The 16,374-nt window shown below is 65.4% G+C and overlaps 6 protein-coding genes across 6 annotated transcripts in view; 3 read left to right on the top strand and 3 right to left on the bottom strand.

Moving 5' to 3' along the window:
• EMIHUDRAFT_445330 (hypothetical protein) overlaps window positions 1-1,148 on the top strand; it is a 2,376-nt gene extending 1,228 nt beyond the window's left edge. Inside the window, exons 4-7 of the mRNA XM_005769095.1 lie at window positions 81-193; window positions 389-401; window positions 507-653; window positions 774-1,148. Coding sequence (XP_005769152.1) covers window positions 81-193; window positions 389-401; window positions 507-653; window positions 774-920 — 420 coding nt within the window. The 3' untranslated portion in view covers window positions 921-1,148. The remainder of the gene's footprint in view (window positions 1-80; window positions 194-388; window positions 402-506; window positions 654-773) is intronic.
• Window positions 1,149-1,272: 124 nt separating this feature from the next.
• FKB-2 (peptidylprolyl isomerase) lies at window positions 1,273-3,316 on the bottom strand. The gene is made up of 7 exons (XM_005769094.1): window positions 3,120-3,316; window positions 2,799-2,985; window positions 2,694-2,731; window positions 2,533-2,619; window positions 2,250-2,297; window positions 1,834-1,908; window positions 1,273-1,657 (listed from the first exon to the last, which is right to left on the bottom strand). The coding sequence occupies exons 1-7, from the start codon at window positions 3,258-3,260 to the stop codon at window positions 1,619-1,621; spliced, it is 615 nt and encodes a 204-aa protein (XP_005769151.1). The 5' UTR covers window positions 3,261-3,316; the 3' UTR covers window positions 1,273-1,618.
• Window positions 3,317-3,646: 330 nt separating this feature from the next.
• Window positions 3,647-4,917, top strand: EMIHUDRAFT_370195 (hypothetical protein; the record flags this gene model as incomplete). The annotated part of the gene is made up of 3 exons (XM_005769093.1): window positions 3,647-4,038; window positions 4,241-4,284; window positions 4,470-4,917. A coding segment is annotated over one exon (216 nt), but the record flags the coding sequence as incomplete, so codon positions are not given.
• A 1,536-nt stretch (window positions 4,918-6,453) lies between these two features.
• On the top strand, window positions 6,454-6,867 carry EMIHUDRAFT_244695 (hypothetical protein; the record flags this gene model as incomplete). The annotated part of the gene is made up of 1 exon (XM_005769092.1): window positions 6,454-6,867. The coding sequence occupies one exon, from the start codon at window positions 6,454-6,456 to the stop codon at window positions 6,865-6,867; it is 414 nt and encodes a 137-aa protein (XP_005769149.1).
• A 538-nt stretch (window positions 6,868-7,405) lies between these two features.
• Window positions 7,406-8,298, bottom strand: EMIHUDRAFT_244694 (hypothetical protein; the record flags this gene model as incomplete). Its single annotated transcript, XM_005769091.1, has 2 exons — window positions 7,406-8,013; window positions 8,109-8,298. 2 exons carry the CDS (start codon window positions 8,296-8,298, stop codon window positions 7,406-7,408), a joined length of 798 nt encoding a protein of 265 aa, XP_005769148.1.
• A 4,289-nt stretch (window positions 8,299-12,587) lies between these two features.
• Window positions 12,588-14,338, bottom strand: EMIHUDRAFT_445320 (hypothetical protein). Its single transcript, XM_005769090.1, has 7 exons — window positions 14,217-14,338; window positions 14,085-14,132; window positions 13,591-13,639; window positions 13,498-13,547; window positions 13,335-13,428; window positions 12,995-13,049; window positions 12,588-12,892 (listed from the first exon to the last, which is right to left on the bottom strand). Exons 1-7 carry the CDS (start codon window positions 14,235-14,237, stop codon window positions 12,763-12,765), a joined length of 447 nt encoding a protein of 148 aa, XP_005769147.1. The 5' UTR covers window positions 14,238-14,338; the 3' UTR covers window positions 12,588-12,762.
• Between the last annotated feature and the right edge of the window lie 2,036 nt (window positions 14,339-16,374).

Below are 16,374 nucleotides of genomic sequence, written 5' to 3'. Positions count from 1 at the left end.
ATCATCCATCGATCTCCATCCATCTCCATCCATCTCGTACCTCTGGCCGCCGCATGCCCGCAATGACCACCACCTCCCAGGCGCAGCGCTCCGAGGTGACACGGCTGCTCGACCAGCTCTTTGCGGGAGGCGGCGGCGGAAAGGTCGTGTACCGCGGCTACGTCGACGACCCGCGCAACACGGACAACGCTTGGTGAGCCGCCCGCCGCTGTGCCCTCGCGCCTCCACCCAAAGCCGCCTCCACCCAGCCCGCCGCCACCCAGCCCGCCTCCACCCAGCCCGCCGCCACCCAGCCGCCACACCGCAAGAGCGTGCCGCACTCGAGCGTGCCGCACTCTCGTGAGCTCTCCCCCCGCCGCAGACCCCTCCCCTCCCCCGCGCTCTCCAGGATGGAGACGACGGCGCGCTCCGCCTCCCGCGCGTCTGCACCTCGGCCGCACCTCGGCCGCACCTCGGCCGCACCTCGGCCGCCCCTCGGCCGCACCTCGGCTCCAGTCTCGTCACAGGCCTTCCACTTCCATGCGACCGGGGCGGCGGCGCGGCTGCAGCTCACTGCGGGCGGCGACGCGGCGCGCGCGTTTTGGCTGCCCGTCAGCCCGAGCAGCAAGGAGTACGCGAACATGTTGGCTGACCACCGGTCGTGGGTCGACCAGGCCGCACGCACCGCGCGCTCACAGTCACACCCGGAGTGGGAAAGCAGAAACCTGAAACCTGAACCTCGACCTCACCCTAACCTGGACTTGCCCTGCCCTGCCCTGCCCTGAAACAAACAGGCGGCCGCCACGCTGCACAAAGGCGGCGGCGCATCCCAGTCAGCCTCCCTCGCCAGCCGCCCGCCCCCGGCGACGTCCTCGCAGCCCGCCGCGCAAGGTCTCGACGCGCGGCTGAAGAGCCTCGGCCAGGCGCGGGGGCGGCAGTGAGGGGGCCGGCGGTGAGGGCGCGGCGAGCATGCTTGGGAGGGAGGTTTTACGGTGTCCGTCGCCTGGAGGCGTGCGGCTCGGTACCGCGCCGCGTTGTCCCGGCAGAGCATGAACCGTGGACTACAACAACACGTACAACATGTACGGAGCGACCGTATCGGCCTTGCGGGTCTGACGAGATGCGGAGATTGAGTACGTGCAGGAAGAGGTAGGTCGTACAGGGTGGATAGAGTTACACGTGTGCGGAATTATAATATTCTATCGCCGCGCGCGGGGTTCTCGCGCTCTCTCGCTCCGCACACGTCGCTTCAGCTGTGAGTCGGTGACAGCCCTCTCCCCTCGCTGCGACACTCTCCGTTTATTGCCGTCTTTCGGGTGGCCTCAATAAAGTTATTCTGCCGGTGCCGGGAGAGATACGCATGCAGCCTCACGCCCGCGGGCTCGCGCGGCGCCGCAGTGCAGGCGGACGGACGGCATGGCAAGGCGCGCGGGCCACCGCCCGCAAGCTCGATCCCAGCTGCCTCACAACAGCTCCCTGGCTGACAGCACACACGGCAGTCCCCCTGCTTCCGGACCTGCGTACTCCCCTCGACCGTCCACGCGGCTCTCACCGGGCGCGGCGGCGCGACGCCTCCCTCATAGAGCCTCTGAACGAGGAGTACGGACCAAACACACACCGTCCTCACTAGTAGAGCCCCTCAGAGCTCGTCCTTGCTCTTGCCCTTTGGGCCGCCGAACTGCGGCGACGGGGGAGGAGGCCAGGGCGGCGGTGGTGAGGGTGGTGGCGGGCTCGGCGTCGGCAGGCTGGGCGGCGGCTGGGCGGCGGGCTGGGACATCACCCAGACATCAGGCGGCGGGCTGGGAGGCGGCGGGCTAGGGGGGCGGGGGCGAGGGCGGAGACGGCGACGGTGGCCTCCTCCCAGGAGATGAAGCCGTCCTTGTCCTTGTCCTCCTTCTCCCACAGGCCCTCGGGCAGCTCTTCCTTGCCCTGCAGAGGGGCGGCGGGCGGCGCGGGGTCTGGGTCTCCAGCCACCGCTCTCCGAGGCTGCGGCTGGGGCAGAGGGCCGCTTCCGGCTCTCGGCTCTGCGCGAGGCGCGGCAGCTCGTCCCGTCGCGAGGAGTCGACATCTCGAGAAGTGTCTCGACATCTCGAGGGTGCCTCGGGCGCGTCTCGAGAAGTGTCTCGAGAAGTGTCTCGAGAGGGTGAGTCGGGAGGTGCGTGTGAAGGTGCGTCGGAGGTGCGTCGGAATGTGTCGGAAGGTGCGTCGGAGGTGTGGCGGAGGTGACTCGGAGGTGTGGCGGAGGTGTTCTCGGGAAGGGCGTGTCCTGCCTGCTGCTTGAAGAAGGCAAGCACCTCCTCCTGGGTCAGCTTGGCGTCCTGCGGGCACGGCTCCGAGAAGGCTCGAGAACGCTTCGACAAGGTTCGGGTGAGGCGCGCGGCCGGCGGCGGAGCAGCGCCTCTGTGGTCGCTCGCTCGGCGTGTTGAGGTAGTCTCAGTGTTGATAGTCTCTCGTTGAGGGAGGAAGCGTCTCCGCAATGTCTCGGAGGTGCCTCGGCAGTGTCTCGGAGGTGTCTCGGAAGTGTCTCGGAGGGTGGAGGTGTCTCGGAGCGACCTTGTCGGTATCGAGGTCCTTGAAGAGGTTTGGCTCGGGCGGCCCCTCGTCTGAGTGACTCACCACCTCCACGTCGAAGCTGAGCGCCTAACCTCGGCCGATCTCGGGTGATCTCGGGTGGCCTCGTCCGAATGGCTCGCCACTTCCGCGTCAAAGCTGACCGCTCCTCCCGGAATGTCGCCGCCCGCGCCGCGCGCGCCTGTCCAGCAGCTTGCAAGTGTAAAGCGGCGCTGCTCAAACACGGTGCCGGCGAGAAGGCAGAGCACCGTAGCCCATGTCGGGCGGGATCGTGAGCACCGCCTTGGCGCCCACGCAGAGCCCCTCAAGACCCTTATCCCAGCCCTGGATCACGCGGCCGGCGCCCAGCTGGAAGTCGAACGTCTTGCCGCGGCCACGCGACGAGTCGAACTGCTTGCCCGGCGTGCCCGCCGCGCTGTCCTTGTCGATGGTGCCCTGTTGCGCGGGAGATTGTGAGTGGTGGCGAGCGGCAGCGGCATATGTCTCGAACGCACAAATGCGGTGCGGGATCGCGGTCAGCGTGCTCTCGCTCTCTCCTAGGGGCTGCGATGTCGTGGCTTGCGCCGCACCGTGTAATGCATGGATACGTGCTCGCCCTTCTTGAGCTTGTCCGCATCCTCGCACTCCTTTGGGCCGTCATAGACTTCGACCTTGAGCTCAGTCACGGCGGCGGCGGCGCCGGACGCGAGGAGACTGCAGGCGAGCAGCATGCGGAGCCTCGATTTATCTGTGACGCACAGGGAGAGGCGGAGCGCCGGCTTCACCGACGGTCGCCACTTTGTGTGAGGTTTGGTTTTTTCTTCTTTATCGCCTCGGCGAAAGTCATTTTTCGATGGTGAGTGCCCGCGCCGCCTACTTCCGCGGACGGGCCCCTCCACCCTGTACGGTCATGCCCCGAGACGCTGTCGCTTGTCGTAGGAAAACATGAACCCCGAAAGAAAGAAAGAAAATGGACAACCCAAGGGAGGGATGGGAGGACGGAAGAACCCCAAGGAGCGATGTCGCGGCCGCGTTTTCTTAGTTTTCGATTTTTCGCGCCGGGCCGCAGGGGGTCTGAACCTCCGGAAAAGAAATTCCCGCATCTCCAACGAGACTGTCCCATCTTCGCTGGTTCGCCGAGGCTGGGCAGTCTCCGCCGGCCGCAGCCCGAAGACGCAGCCTTGCAGAGGACGCGTTAGCGGTCAGATGGGTCCAATTTTGAGCCTCGGAGGAGCTCCCGTTGCCTCACGGCGGCTGCTAGACGAGGGCCGGACGCCTCTCAGGCGCCGGCGACTCAACTTTGATCCGGCGGCCTATTTATTGAGGGTGGCTTCACGACTCCGGCCCTCGCACGCGCCCACACGACCCCCTGGACCGGCCTGTCCGACCCACCCCTCTCGACGCGCACCACGCGCCCGACGCAGGAGCCGCGCGGAAGTCGGCGCTCGACGTCGCCGCTCGACCTCCGCCGCGAGAGGCGTCTCGCGGGGCCTGTTCGAGCGTAGTCAGGAGCGCCGCCGCTCCCCCTGGCCATGGGGCACGTGCGGGCCCTTGCCCGTGCCGCCCGTGTGCCGACACGGACCGTTTGACGCCGTCGGTTCTCTTCACACTCGCCCGCGCCTTCGGCCCGCCCGCCACGCCTCCCGCCCCCCGCGGCGACGCCCCGCCAGAGCGATTAATTGGCCGTCGACCTCCGTCCCCTCGTCTGCAGGGGCCGCTCTGCTGACTTGAGCTCTCCGCGGCGCGATTTCTGCAGTTGAGATCGCCTCCCGCCCGCCTCCCGCCCGCCTCGCGTGCCTCTGCTCTCCCGCCCCGCCCAAGCGGCGCCGCGCACGCGAGACGCCCTCTCGAGGCGGAGCCCGTTCAATGTCGCGCTAAAAGCGTGATCGCGTCTCGTTTACGGTGCATACTCACAACCACGCACACCATGTCCCGCTCAGGCTCCTACCGGATAATCATACCCTCCACGACACCGGCGTACATGGCGACGGTCCCGTGCACCGGCGCCGTGCCGAGCCGTCCTCCTGCTCGGCAACCAGCTCCGCCGTGTCTCGATGCCGGCAGCATCCGGTGCGTCGCCGCCGGCGACACCGCCCGCTGCGGCGAGTGGCATGTGCGGTGGCGCGCCCTGCTGCGTGGCCGCCGCCGGCTCGGACGTGGCCGCGGCTGGAGCCGGGCCTGGGTCGGTCGCGGCCAGAGCCAAAAATGGAGCGCAGCTAGGGCTGCGCAGCGAACAGGAGCGAGTTCGCGCTGCGGTGCTCAGTACGGCGAGTTCGCTCTGCGGCCTGCTCGGGCTTTATCTCTCGCGTCTCGGCTGCGTTGGCTGCTAAAGTCTTTTTTATCGGTGCGTTTTAGCTGTTTTAGCAGCAAACGTCCGAATTCTGCAGCGATGACCGATCTGGGAGGCTTTCCGGCTTTGCCTTTTTTTGGTCTGGCTGTGGTCTCACAATTTGGTGCGAGAGACGGTCTCAGACCCCAAAGAGAATGCAGAATCTAATGTTTTTTCACACACAACACAGACACAGACACTGCGCTCCCCTCAGCTCCCGCGCTGGCAGGGAGACGCGAGCCCTGACGGAGTCCGGTGGTGGGGGCCCGCCACGCAGCTATAGCGCCGCCCTGCGCTGACATGGTTCGTGCTGAGCCGCCGCCGCCGCTCGCTCTCGAAGAGCGTCGCGCTGCTGCCCGTTCCCGGAGCGCAGAGCGCGAGTTTGGTGGTCAGGGCCTCGCCTGAGGGGGGGGGGGGAGTGAGGACGTCACCGAGCGGGTGGGGCTGCCGGGAAGGTGGTGGGCGGGCGTGGATGCACCTCAAGTACGAGCGAGTAGCGGAAAGACCGCCCGCTACTCCGGCGGAAGAGTGCTCTCCCGCCGCCCCCTGGGTCACCCCGAGTGACCTCGCAGCCCACGCCGTGAGGCGCTGCTGCTGTCAGGGGATGTTGGGGGCGTGCAAAGCGGCTGGGAAGAGACGGCCAGGCTCCTCGCGGGCAAAAGACTGACGTGGCCGCCGCATTCAGCCTCCGGCGGGCCTCCGGCGGACGCCTGCGGCGTGACGCTCCGCGCGAACAGCCCCGTCTCGGAAGCGCTGCGGGACGGCCTCGCTTCAGCGTGCGCCTGCCGGGGTGGGGTGGTCACCAGATGAAATCGCGGCCGCAGCTGCTTCGAGGGGTGATTGAGGCCGGGCAGGAACGGCTTCTCCCGAGGTGCCCGAATCGAGTAGGCCGACGCCACAAGCAGGAGGGCTGCGTGGACCTCCTGGGCCTTCTTGGTCGGGTCGCTCCTCCTGGCATGGCGCTCGGCCTGCGAGCACGGGCGGAGCGAGCGGTGAGCGGGCAGTGTGCCGCCGGGCGGGGAGCTCCGTCACCCTATCGCGGAGCTCTGGTCCCGCCCCTGGGCCGGGATGCCACCCACAATAAAACCCGTCCCACCCGAAGCGCATCTGCCGGGAACGGCCTCCTCGAAACGGAGGCGCGGCGCGGGCGGCGCGCGGGGCAAACGGGCGCACCTTGGGGGCTCCGAGGGGCTTGCGGACGGGCTTTCAGGCCAGCCGCGGACCGGCGCCGGGTTCTCTCCGCGCCGCGAGCCAGGCGGGGCCGAAGAGGAGGACGGACCGCTCAGTCTGCCATCGTGGCTCTGTGGCCCCCCAGAGACCTCGCAGGCAGGTTCAGACCCCCTGGACCAGCTCCTCGACCCGTTGCAGTCGACGCCCAGCCAGGAGACGCTCCCAATCTCGACAAGGGGCCCATGAATCTGTTGCTCAGGCACGCCACGAGGCGGCTCGGCGCAGCCACGACGCTCAGCGCAGCCACGAGGCGGCTCGGCGCAGCCAGCAGCCGGCGTTACTCTGGGACGGTGTACGGCGGAGAGAGCTCCTCGCCGGCCTGCAGGGCCACGTTTGATGCGTGGCACGAATCCGTCAGTGCCGTGATGAGCGGCAGAGCGACGGCGGAGAGCCTGCGCGACTCTTTTGGCGCTCACGTGCACCCGGCGTGCATGTTTCGGCCTCCGACCTACTACGCGCCGTGGGAAGGCCGCGATGAGACGCTGTTGCTCCTCGGCTGCGTGTCGGAGGTTTTTGGTTCGTCCTTCCAGTACGGCAGGCAGTGGCTGAGTGAGGATGGGAAGGAGTGGGCGCTCGAGTTCACCGCCGAGATTGAGGACTCGGGGCGGACACTCCAAGGAATGGACCTGGTCAGCCTGTGCGACGAGGGGCTCATCCGCGACTTCACTGTGCTTGCCCGCCCTCCGAACGCCGTCGCGGAGCTCAAGGCCGCGATGATGCGGCGCGTGCCAGTGCGTCTCGCGGCGCTCAAGGCAAAGCGCGCCCTGGGCCTCGTGTGAACTATGATCTCTCTCGTTGCGACCAATACGGATGAGAGAGTGCGATCCTGAGACTGTTGTGCATTGTCCGTTGAACCGAATGTATCGCGGTAATCCAGTAAACACCGCAATCCTCAACGTAAGATAAAAACCTACTCACTACTCTATTCTGACGTACCGCTCCCCGAATTGCGAATAAGGTAAAAAGGTAAAGGTAAACGTCTCCACAGTCACACACAAAGTGGTGGGGCAAGGGGGGGCGACCCTCGCATCTCCACGCCCGGGCACGGGCAGGAGCCCCACGGCATTCAAAGTGCAAGCACCGGCCCGGTGCCGTGGGTGAGCAACCTGCACCCCACTCCCTCCCTCCCAGACACAGGACCCACACACAACCCCCCACGCAGCGTGGACGACTACGTGTTCAGAAACACCACAAGCAGCGAGGCGAGGGTGAAGGGGTAAGGGGCTGTGTGGGGCAGAATCTACATCTGACTACTCCATCTAGCCTGGGGGGTCGGAGGAGGGGGGGGCAGAAAGGGTAAGATATGGTTGAAGCCAGCTAGCGGTCGGACGCCCTGTCGTCGGAATACTCCTCGGAGCCGGTGTCCTCGTCGTCGTCCTCGCCCGACGCGGAGATCGGGCGAGAGGTCTGCATCGCCTCGCCGGCTGTGAACCTGAACACGGCGTCGGCCGGCGCCGAGGCGCCGGCGGCCGTCATCAGGTGCATGACGAATCTGTCGCGGCATGCCGCATCTATCTCTCCATACTCGGCCAGCTCGGTTGCGAGCCAGTCCGAGGCGACGGTCGTCGCCACGGTCCCCTGGGGAACCTTGGCGTACACCTTGCTGGGGCCGCGCCGATATCCGTCGTCCCTCTCCGGGGGCAGCGAATATTCGACCTCTATTTTGGACCCGGCCTGGCTGCGCGTCTGCGCAGCTGCAGTCCGCAGCCCGGCCATCACGTACTGGATGTTCTCGCGCAGCTGCGCCCGCGGGGCCTCCGCGCGCTCGGCCTCGCTCGCGGCGCGCTCGCCAGCCTCCTTCGCCCGGCGCGCCTTCTGCCGGGCCTTCTTGGCCTTGCGTGCCGCGGCCCGAGCCGCGAGCTGCTCCTTGGTGAGCTCCTTCTTCTTTGGCGCGGTGCGCTCGACGTACGAGCGCTCCGCCGCCCCTGCACCGACGCGCGGTCGCCCGCGGCCTTCTCGTGCTTCAGGTCGATCTCGATGGTCGCGTAGCCAGGCCTTATCAGCCGGACCTGCGACGCACCTGCGATCCTTGCGACCATCACCGCGTCCTCCAGTTGCACGCGATCGGAGCCATTCCAGCGTCCGCTGCGCATCCCCGGCGGCACGACGGTATCATACCGGGTTCGGGTATCTGGCCGGCGCTTGCGCACCCCAGCCCCGTCCGCCACCGGGTCCGCGGCCGCGGTCCCTGTCATAGCTACGCGTGCCATGGATCGGCGGTTACACTAGGCCGCTGGTTCGTGCAATATTGCGAATACGGGGACCCTCTACCTCCCTCTAGAGCAGCGCTCCGTACATGCAGGGTTCGTGAGTGAATTTTCACACTTTCACTTTCACATGTGAATTCATGTGAATTTCACATGAAATGTTTCGGCCGCCCCCGTTTCACTGAAAATTTCACAAGTTCGACTACTTTCGAAGGCTCTGGCATCTCCGAGGCGGCAGCGGCGGAGGCGGCAGCAGTCGAGGCGGCAGCGGCGGAGGCGGCAGCGGAGAGAGCGGCGGTGCGCCTACCACTGCCGGCACCGGTAGGGATCTCTGTGCCACCAATGCCGCGCGTTCCTGCTTCCCACCTTCCCTGCAGCGAGGCCGTGGTCAAGGCCGTGGTCGTCCCCAAGGCTCAAAGAACAGGGGCCCGCCCTCACTGCATCAAAACGCGGTGTTTGAAAGCGAGGAAGTGTAGAAAGGAAAGAGCCCACAATAACTAGTGAGAGGAGGTGCAGCTTGGTTCGTGTCCTCGGGCGCTCGAGGACGTGTGTGTTGCCTCAATGTTCTTTTAATGCGCGCCCCCGCCGAAATACACTGCAAAACACCATACACGCGAGATGCGTCGGCAGCGACGCGCACGACCTCTTAAGAAGCACCGTGTCGTTAGGGTTAGGGTTAGGGTTAGGGTTAGGGTTAGGGTTAGGGTCAGAGAGCGTTCAAGCCGTTGTGCAGCTCCTAAGAGAATGGTCCGGTTTGGGCCGAAACCAAATGGCGGAATCAGCGGTCCGTCGACACGAGCTCTCGGTGAACGCTTTGGGTTCGTCGGGCTAGGGTTAGGGTTAGGGTTAGGGTTAGGGTTAGGGTTAGGGTAAGGGGTTGGTTGTCGTCGCGCGCTCTCGATATCTGGCTAAGACAGAGACACAGCAGCAGAGGCGACCCAAGCGACACATCAGAGCATGGATGCTTGGGGGCGCGAGCCGCCATCTTGGACTGTGAGGCGAGTATTTGCAACCGGGAGCTCGCCGCCGCCCCTACACCGCCGCCGCCGCCCTCCCGGTGGCAAATAATAGCCCAAGTCGAAGAGTGCGCCCCGCCCTCGGTATCTGGGCGGCAGGCGGGACTAGAGAGGCACGCTGGTGCACGGATGGGGGCGCGAGCCGCCATCTTGGACTGTGAGGCGAGTATTTGCAACCGGGAGCTCGCCGCCGCCCCTACACCGCCGCCGCCGCCCTCCCGGTGGCAAATAATAGCCAAGTCGAAGAGTGCGCCCCACCTTCGGTATCTGGGCGGCAGGCGGGACTAGAGAGGCACGCCGGTGCGCGGATGGGGGCGCGAGCCGCCATCTTGGACTGTGCGGCGAGTATTTGCAACCGGGAGCTCGCCGCCGCCCCTACACCGCCGCCGCCGCCCTCCCGGTGGCAAATAATAGCCCAAGTCTCGAAGAGTGCGCCCCGCCTTCGGTATCTGGGCGGCAGGCGGGACTAGAGAGGCACGCTGGTGCACGGATGGGGGCGCGAGCCGCCATCTTGGACTGTGAGGCGAGTATTTGCAACCGGGAGCTCGCCGCCGCCCCTACACCGCCGCCGCCGCCCTCCCGGTGGCAAATAATAGCCCAAGTCGAAGAGTGCGCCCCCCACCTTCGGTATCTGGGCGGCAGGCGGGACTAGAGAGGCACGCTGGTGCACGGATGGGGGCGCGAGCCGCCATCTTGGACTGTGAGGCGAGTATTTGCAACCGGGAGCTCGCCGCCGCCCCTACACCGCCGCCGCCGCCCTCCCGGTGGCAAATAATAGCCCAAGTCGAAGAGTGCGCCCACCACCTTCGGTATCTGGGCGGCAGGCGGGACTAGAGTGGCACGCTGGTGCACGGATGGGGGCGCGAGCCGCCATCTTGGACTGTGAGGCGAGTATTTGCAACCGGGAGCTCGCCGCCGCCCCTACACCGCCGCCGCCGCCCTCCCGGTGGCAAATAATAGCCCAAGTCGAAGAGTGCGCCCCGCCCTCGGTATCTGGGCGGCAGGCGGGACTAGAGAGGCACGCTGGTGCACGGATGGGGGCGCGAGCCGCCATCTTGGACTGTGCGGCGAGTATTTGCAACCGGGAGCTCGCCGCCGCCCCTACACCGCCGCCGCCGCCCTCCCGGTGGCAAATAATAGCCCAAGTCTCGAAGAGTGCGCCCCACCTTCGGTATCTGGGCGGCAGGCGGGACTAGAGAGGCACGCTGGTGCACGGATGGGGGCGCGAGCCGCCATCTTGGACTGTGAGGCGAGTATTTGCAACCGGGAGCTCGCCGCCGCCCCTACACCGCCGCCGCCGCCCTCCCGGTGGCAAATAATAGCCCAAGTCGAAGAGTGCGCCCCCCACCTTCGGTATCTGGGCGGCAGGCGGGACTAGAGAGGCACGCTGGTGCACGGATGGGGGCGCGAGCCGCCATCTTGGACTGTGAGGCGAGTATTTGCAACCGGGAGCTCGCCGCCGCCCCTACACCGCCGCCGCCGCCCTCCCGGTGGCAAATAATAGCCCAAGTCGAAGAGTGCGCCACCCACCTTCGGTATCTGGGCGGCAGGCGGGACTAGAGTGGCACGCTGGTGCACGGATGGGGGCGCGAGCCGCCATCTTGGACTGTGAGGCGAGTATTTGCAACCGGGAGCTCGCCGCCGCCCCTACACCGCCGCCGCCGCCCTCCCGGTGGCAAATAATAGCCCAAGTCGAAGAGTGCGCCCTGCCCTCGGTATCTGGGCGGCAGGCGGGGCTAGAGTGGCACGCTGGTGCACGGATGGGGGGGCGAGCCGCCATCTTGGACTGTGAGGCGAGTATTTGCAACCGGGAGCGGCCCTCGCCGCCGCCCCTACACCGCCGCGGCCGCCCTCCCGGTGGCAAATAATAGCCCAAGTCTCGAAGAGTGCGCCCCACCTTCGGTATCTGGGCGGCAGGCGGGGCTAGAGTGGCACGCTGGTGCACGGATGGGGGCGCGAGCCGCCATCTTGGACTGTGAGGCGAGTATTTGCAACCGGGAGCTCGCCGCCGCCCCTACACCGCCGCCGCCGCCCTCCCGGTGGCAAATAATAGCCCAAGTCGAAGAGTGCGCCCCCCACCTTCGGTATCTGGGCGGCAGGCGGGACTAGAGAGGCACGCTGGTGCACGGATGGGGGCGCGAGCCGCCATCTTGGACTGTGAGGCGAGTATTTGCAACCGGGAGCTCGCCGCCGCCCCTACACCGCCGCCGCCGCCCTCCCGGTGGCAAATAATAGCCCAAGTCGAAGAGTGCGCCCACCACCTTCGGTATCTGGGCGGCAGGCGGGACTAGAGTGGCACGCTGGTGCACGGATGGGGGCGCGAGCCGCCATCTTGGACTGTGAGGCGAGTATTTGCAACCGGGAGCTCGCCGCCGCCCCTACACCGCCGCCGCCGCCCTCCCGGTGGCAAATAATAGCCCAAGTCGAAGAGTGCGCCCCGCCCTCGGTATCTGGGCGGCAGGCGGGACTAGAGAGGCACGCTGGTGCACGGATGGGGGCGCGAGCCGCCATCTTGGACTGTGAGGCGAGTATTTGCAACCGGGAGCTCGCCGCCGCCCCTACACCGCCGCGGCCGCCCTCCCGGTGGCAAATAATAGCCCAAGTCGAAGAGTGCGCCCCGCCCTCGGTATCTGGGCGGCAGGCGGGGCTAGAGTGGCACGCTGGTGCGCGGATGGGGGCGCGAGCCGCCATCTTGGACTGTGAGGCGAGTATTTGCAACCGGGAGCTCGCCGCCGCCCCTACACCGCCGCCGCCGCCCTCCCGGTGGCAAATAATAGCCCAAGTCGAAGAGTGCGCCCCGCCCTCGGTATCTGGGCGGCAGGCGGGGCTAGAGTGGCACGCTGGTGCGCGGATGGGGGCGCGAGCCGCCATCTTGGACTGTGAGGCGAGTATTTGCAACCGGGAGCTCGCCGCCGCCCCTACACCGCCGCGGCCGCCCTCCCGATGCGTCGAGAGTCGACTCTCGACTGCTGAGAGAGTTCATCCCACCATCAGCACCGTATTCGCCCACAGCATGCCATGAGATTCATATAGGTCTAGTGTACACATCAGCTCAGCGAGACCAATATCTCCAGCCTCCTTCATCTTGGCTGCTGCTTGGGAGCCAACACCTGTGCAAGTGAGTGTCAGAGTGTCGGAACTCGGTGTCAGTTCACACGACTCTTCACACTCGCTCGAAAAAGTGAAATTTCGTTTCACATGAAATGTGAAGTGAAAGTGAAAGTGAAACCGATTCGCTGTTTCCATGTGAAATCACGAACCCTGCGTACATGAGCTCATGCATCTCACGCAGGCGCCAGGCGCCGTCAACAACCCGAAAATAACACAAAAAGATGCGTATTATTTGGGTCTGACGGGGAGGTCTACAGGGGAGGTGCACATGCAGTGTCTCGAGAGTCGAGATCTGAGCCTAGACAAGCTCAGCGCCGGCTCCCTCCGCCGCCTCACACCCTCACTCCGCCGCCTGGCCGGCGAAGAGCATTAGCCAGACAAAGATGAACCCGATCAGCACGAATGTGGACAGGCCATCACTCGCGAGCTCGAGGCCGCCGTCGAGAATCGCGAAGGCGCCAAAGGCGTACCTGCCCAGATCCAGGCGGGGCGAGGTGGCGCCAGGAGGAAGGCAGCGCCTCTGGTCGACCTCTCTCGGCTGGCCTCGGCTATTCTCGGGCGGGTCTGCGCGCCAGAAGGACTGCAGCGCCAAGCTCGGCACGCGCTGCACGAGGATGGTGAGGGCGCCTAACGTGCCCAGATCTCCCCCAGATCTCCCTCATATCTCCACCAGATCTCCACCAGATCTCCCCCTGTGCCGGACTGTCAGTCCGTGCACGGACGCGCTGCGCCGGCCATCCCTAGGGCTGTGGCGGGTACGGGACCACGCCTGCTATTCACAGCACATGCTTTGCCCTGGCGGCGTCAGCCTCCTCTTTCCAGACGCCCCCCCCCCCCCCCCCCCTGTGAAGAGTGGGGCGTGGTCTGTCCTCGCCAGGTCCCTAGGGCGCCCCCGAGGTAGATTGAGAGCACAAAGCAGGCGTAGTCGCCATATCTCCCCCATATCTCCCCCCAGGGCGCCTCCGAGGTAGATCGAGAGCACGAAGCAGGCATAGTAGCCCCACGCCTAGTACCACACCTCCAGAGTATCGAACCCAATGTGGGTTCAGTCCCGTGGGTGGTGCGGTAGCCCCACGCCGGCATCGCCGCCCGGTCGAGCTTCTGGTACATGCCGAAGCCGTCGACCTGTTCACAGCTGGCGGTGTGAAGAGGCGCTGTTCACAGCCACAGAGCTTCTGGTGCATGCCGAAGCCGTAGACCGCGTTGTCGATCGACATGACGAAGGTGAGTACGGACGTGAAGGCGGGGCGCACCTGGCCAAGATATGGGGAGATATGGGGGGGTATGGGGAGATATGGGGAGATGCATAGAGAGATCTAGGGAGATCTGGGGAGATCTGGCGCACCCTCCGCCAGAGCGAGCGGCAACGGCAGAGCTTGTCCGGCGGCCGAACCGTCGGCTCGTACCTATTCACAGGTGCAGGTGTGAAGAGACGCGCTCTCCTCACAGAAGCTTGTCCGGCGGGCGGTGCGGCGGCTCGCACGCAAGCACGACGCCGTCCACGAAGAAGCCTAGAAAAAAGAAATTCGGATGGGCAGAAAAGAAACACGGCGCGGGAAGCCGCCATCCACGAAGCAGACCTACTCACGCGCCGGCGTCAAGAGTCACACGCCCACCCCTCGCGCTGCCCCACCGGAGCACCGCAGGCAGAGAGAGACGCGCCGAGTGCGAACGGGATCGCGTCGCCAGCCTCGGCATTGTCAGGGTCGCCTGACGAGAGTACGACAACGCGGTCGATCTGGGCAGATCTGGGCAGATCTGGGTAGATCTGGGCAGATCTGGGGAGATGTGCACCGTCCGAGTCGATGAACTCATACGGCCAGAGCGCCTGAATAATGATAATTATTATGATAATGAACTCATCATACGGCCAGAGCGCCAATAATAAATACTAAAAAATGACATAATAATAATGATCTCGTACGGCCAGAGCGCCTGGCCCAAGGCTTGGAGCTGGCCCGAGAAGATCGTCCCGATCAGCGTCGCCGCCACCAGCTTCCTGCTCAGAGCGCCGTCCTTCTTGGTGATGTACCCCTGCGACAGCTCGATCGCGTACGTCACGATGAGCGCGCCGCCCGCAAACTCCTCCGACGCCTGACGTCACGATGGCAACGGCCCAGACTCGGGTCACGCGTGGACGGTCCAGACGGTCCAGACTAGTACTTCGACTTGTGAAAGGGAGCTGCGCGAGGCCACACGTGGTGACTCCTCGCCTTGCGGAAGAACTCGGCGCCCTCGCCGTCGCCCAGCGCTTTGTTGACCGGGATGGCAACAGCGCCTGACGCCGCCACGAAGAAGGCGGGCACGGTGCACTTGGCCAGCACGAGCAGCCAGTCGGCCGGACCCTCCGCCTCCTCCACGAACGACGGATTCTTGGAGGAGCTGGGCCCCCTTCTGACCGGCGTCTCTGTCGCCAGCGCCTGCGGTGGCTCTGGAGCATCCTCGAGCACCCGGACGTGATCGGTCTTCCCATTGGTGGTCGAAACGAGCGCGCCACTGCTGTATCCGCTGCTCGTGCGACGGCTGCACCTGCTGCTGACCATCTCGGCGCCGATGAGCCCGGTGATGCTCGAGCTGGATCCGCGGTCAGCGTCTACTCTGCTGGGCATCTGCCTGCCCTCTGGAGCAACGGCGAAGCTCTGGCTTTGGCGACGACAAGGCGACGACAAGGCGACGGCGACGTCTGTGGCGCCCGTCGGAGGCTTGGCAAAAGGAAAAGAATTTTCTGAGGGGCCGGCTCGCGAGGGAAAAAATGATTTTCACTGACCAAGACAGAAAACAAAAGAAAAGTCGCCGAAGCTTTACGAAACGCGGAGGTCACTCGAGCTGCATAACGCCTTGTGCCAAAGTTTCGCGCGTCGCCGGCTTCACCGACGAGACGAAGCTCGCGGACCAACGATGTACGAGGCGAGCCTGTATGTAACGGCCGGCGGGCTCTGTACCTACTCGTACCTCGAGTACTCTCCCGAGCGACCTCGACCTCGAAAAGCCCGCCTCCCCGAGGGCCCCAAGTCAAGAATCTCGTTTGGCGATAGGGGAGGGAGGGTGCCGCCACCCTCTCCTTTTCGCCGCAAAAGTCCGCCGCACACCGCAAAACTTGGGATATATAAATAGCGTGCAGGCGCGGAGGGCGAGGGGGACGACAGCCGTGTATTTTCTCGCAGTTTTTACATTCGATAACAGACAGAGACATTTTCAGTCGCGCATATCGATCCCGGAGAGTGCGGCGAGAACAGGCGCCGACCCGGGTGCGATACCGAAGCTGGGGGCTCGCACGATAATCAGATTGTTGCCGTGACGGCACATGTCCTCTAGGGATTCGTGCTCGGTCCAGTCCAGGGTGTACGGCGGTTGCAGCAAATCGCCCTCGTTCGTGAGAATCCAAATGCGCTTCGTCCTAGTCACATGTAAGGCCCGCTGCGCTCTGTCAGTCCACATTTCGGACAGACACAATCGGTTGCCGAACCCGCACATGTCAAAGCGCAGCTCAAGTCCGTCTTCCCCAGGTCCTGTGCCCCACGGCTTCCCGATCGTGCGAAGGTGGTCGCCCGCCAAGGAGTACACGTCAATGGGACCGCTCTTGACGCCCGCGACGAAGAGCTCTTCGCCGATCACTGCGAGATTCACCGTATAGTCGTTGAAGTTCTCGAAGAACTCGGCGCAAGGCAGCCTGTGCGACTCCTCCAGGCTGAGCGCATCAAGAGCGAGGACACAGTTCTCTCCTGCCACAAAGATGACGCCCAAATCTGGGGCGAGCGCGGCCGCAGCGGTGCCAAGATTGCCGGTCAAATGGCGTTCGGCGAGGACTGCGCGTTCGGCTGGGGGTTCAGCCGCCTCGACCGCGTATCGGCGCAAGGTTTGCGCAGTCGGCGCGTCTGCTAGCATCAATTCGACGTAGACGTTGTCGCTGCTAGCTGCGAGCACTTTCATCTCATAGATGTGCGCGAAGCCG

Source organism: Emiliania huxleyi (assembly GCF_000372725.1).
Source record: "Emiliania huxleyi CCMP1516 unplaced genomic scaffold EMIHUscaffold_430, whole genome shotgun sequence".
Lineage (NCBI taxonomy): Eukaryota > Haptophyta > Isochrysidales > Noelaerhabdaceae > Emiliania > Emiliania huxleyi.
The sequence above is the reverse complement of the archived record's forward strand: the minus strand, read 5'-3'. Positions and strand labels throughout refer to the sequence as shown.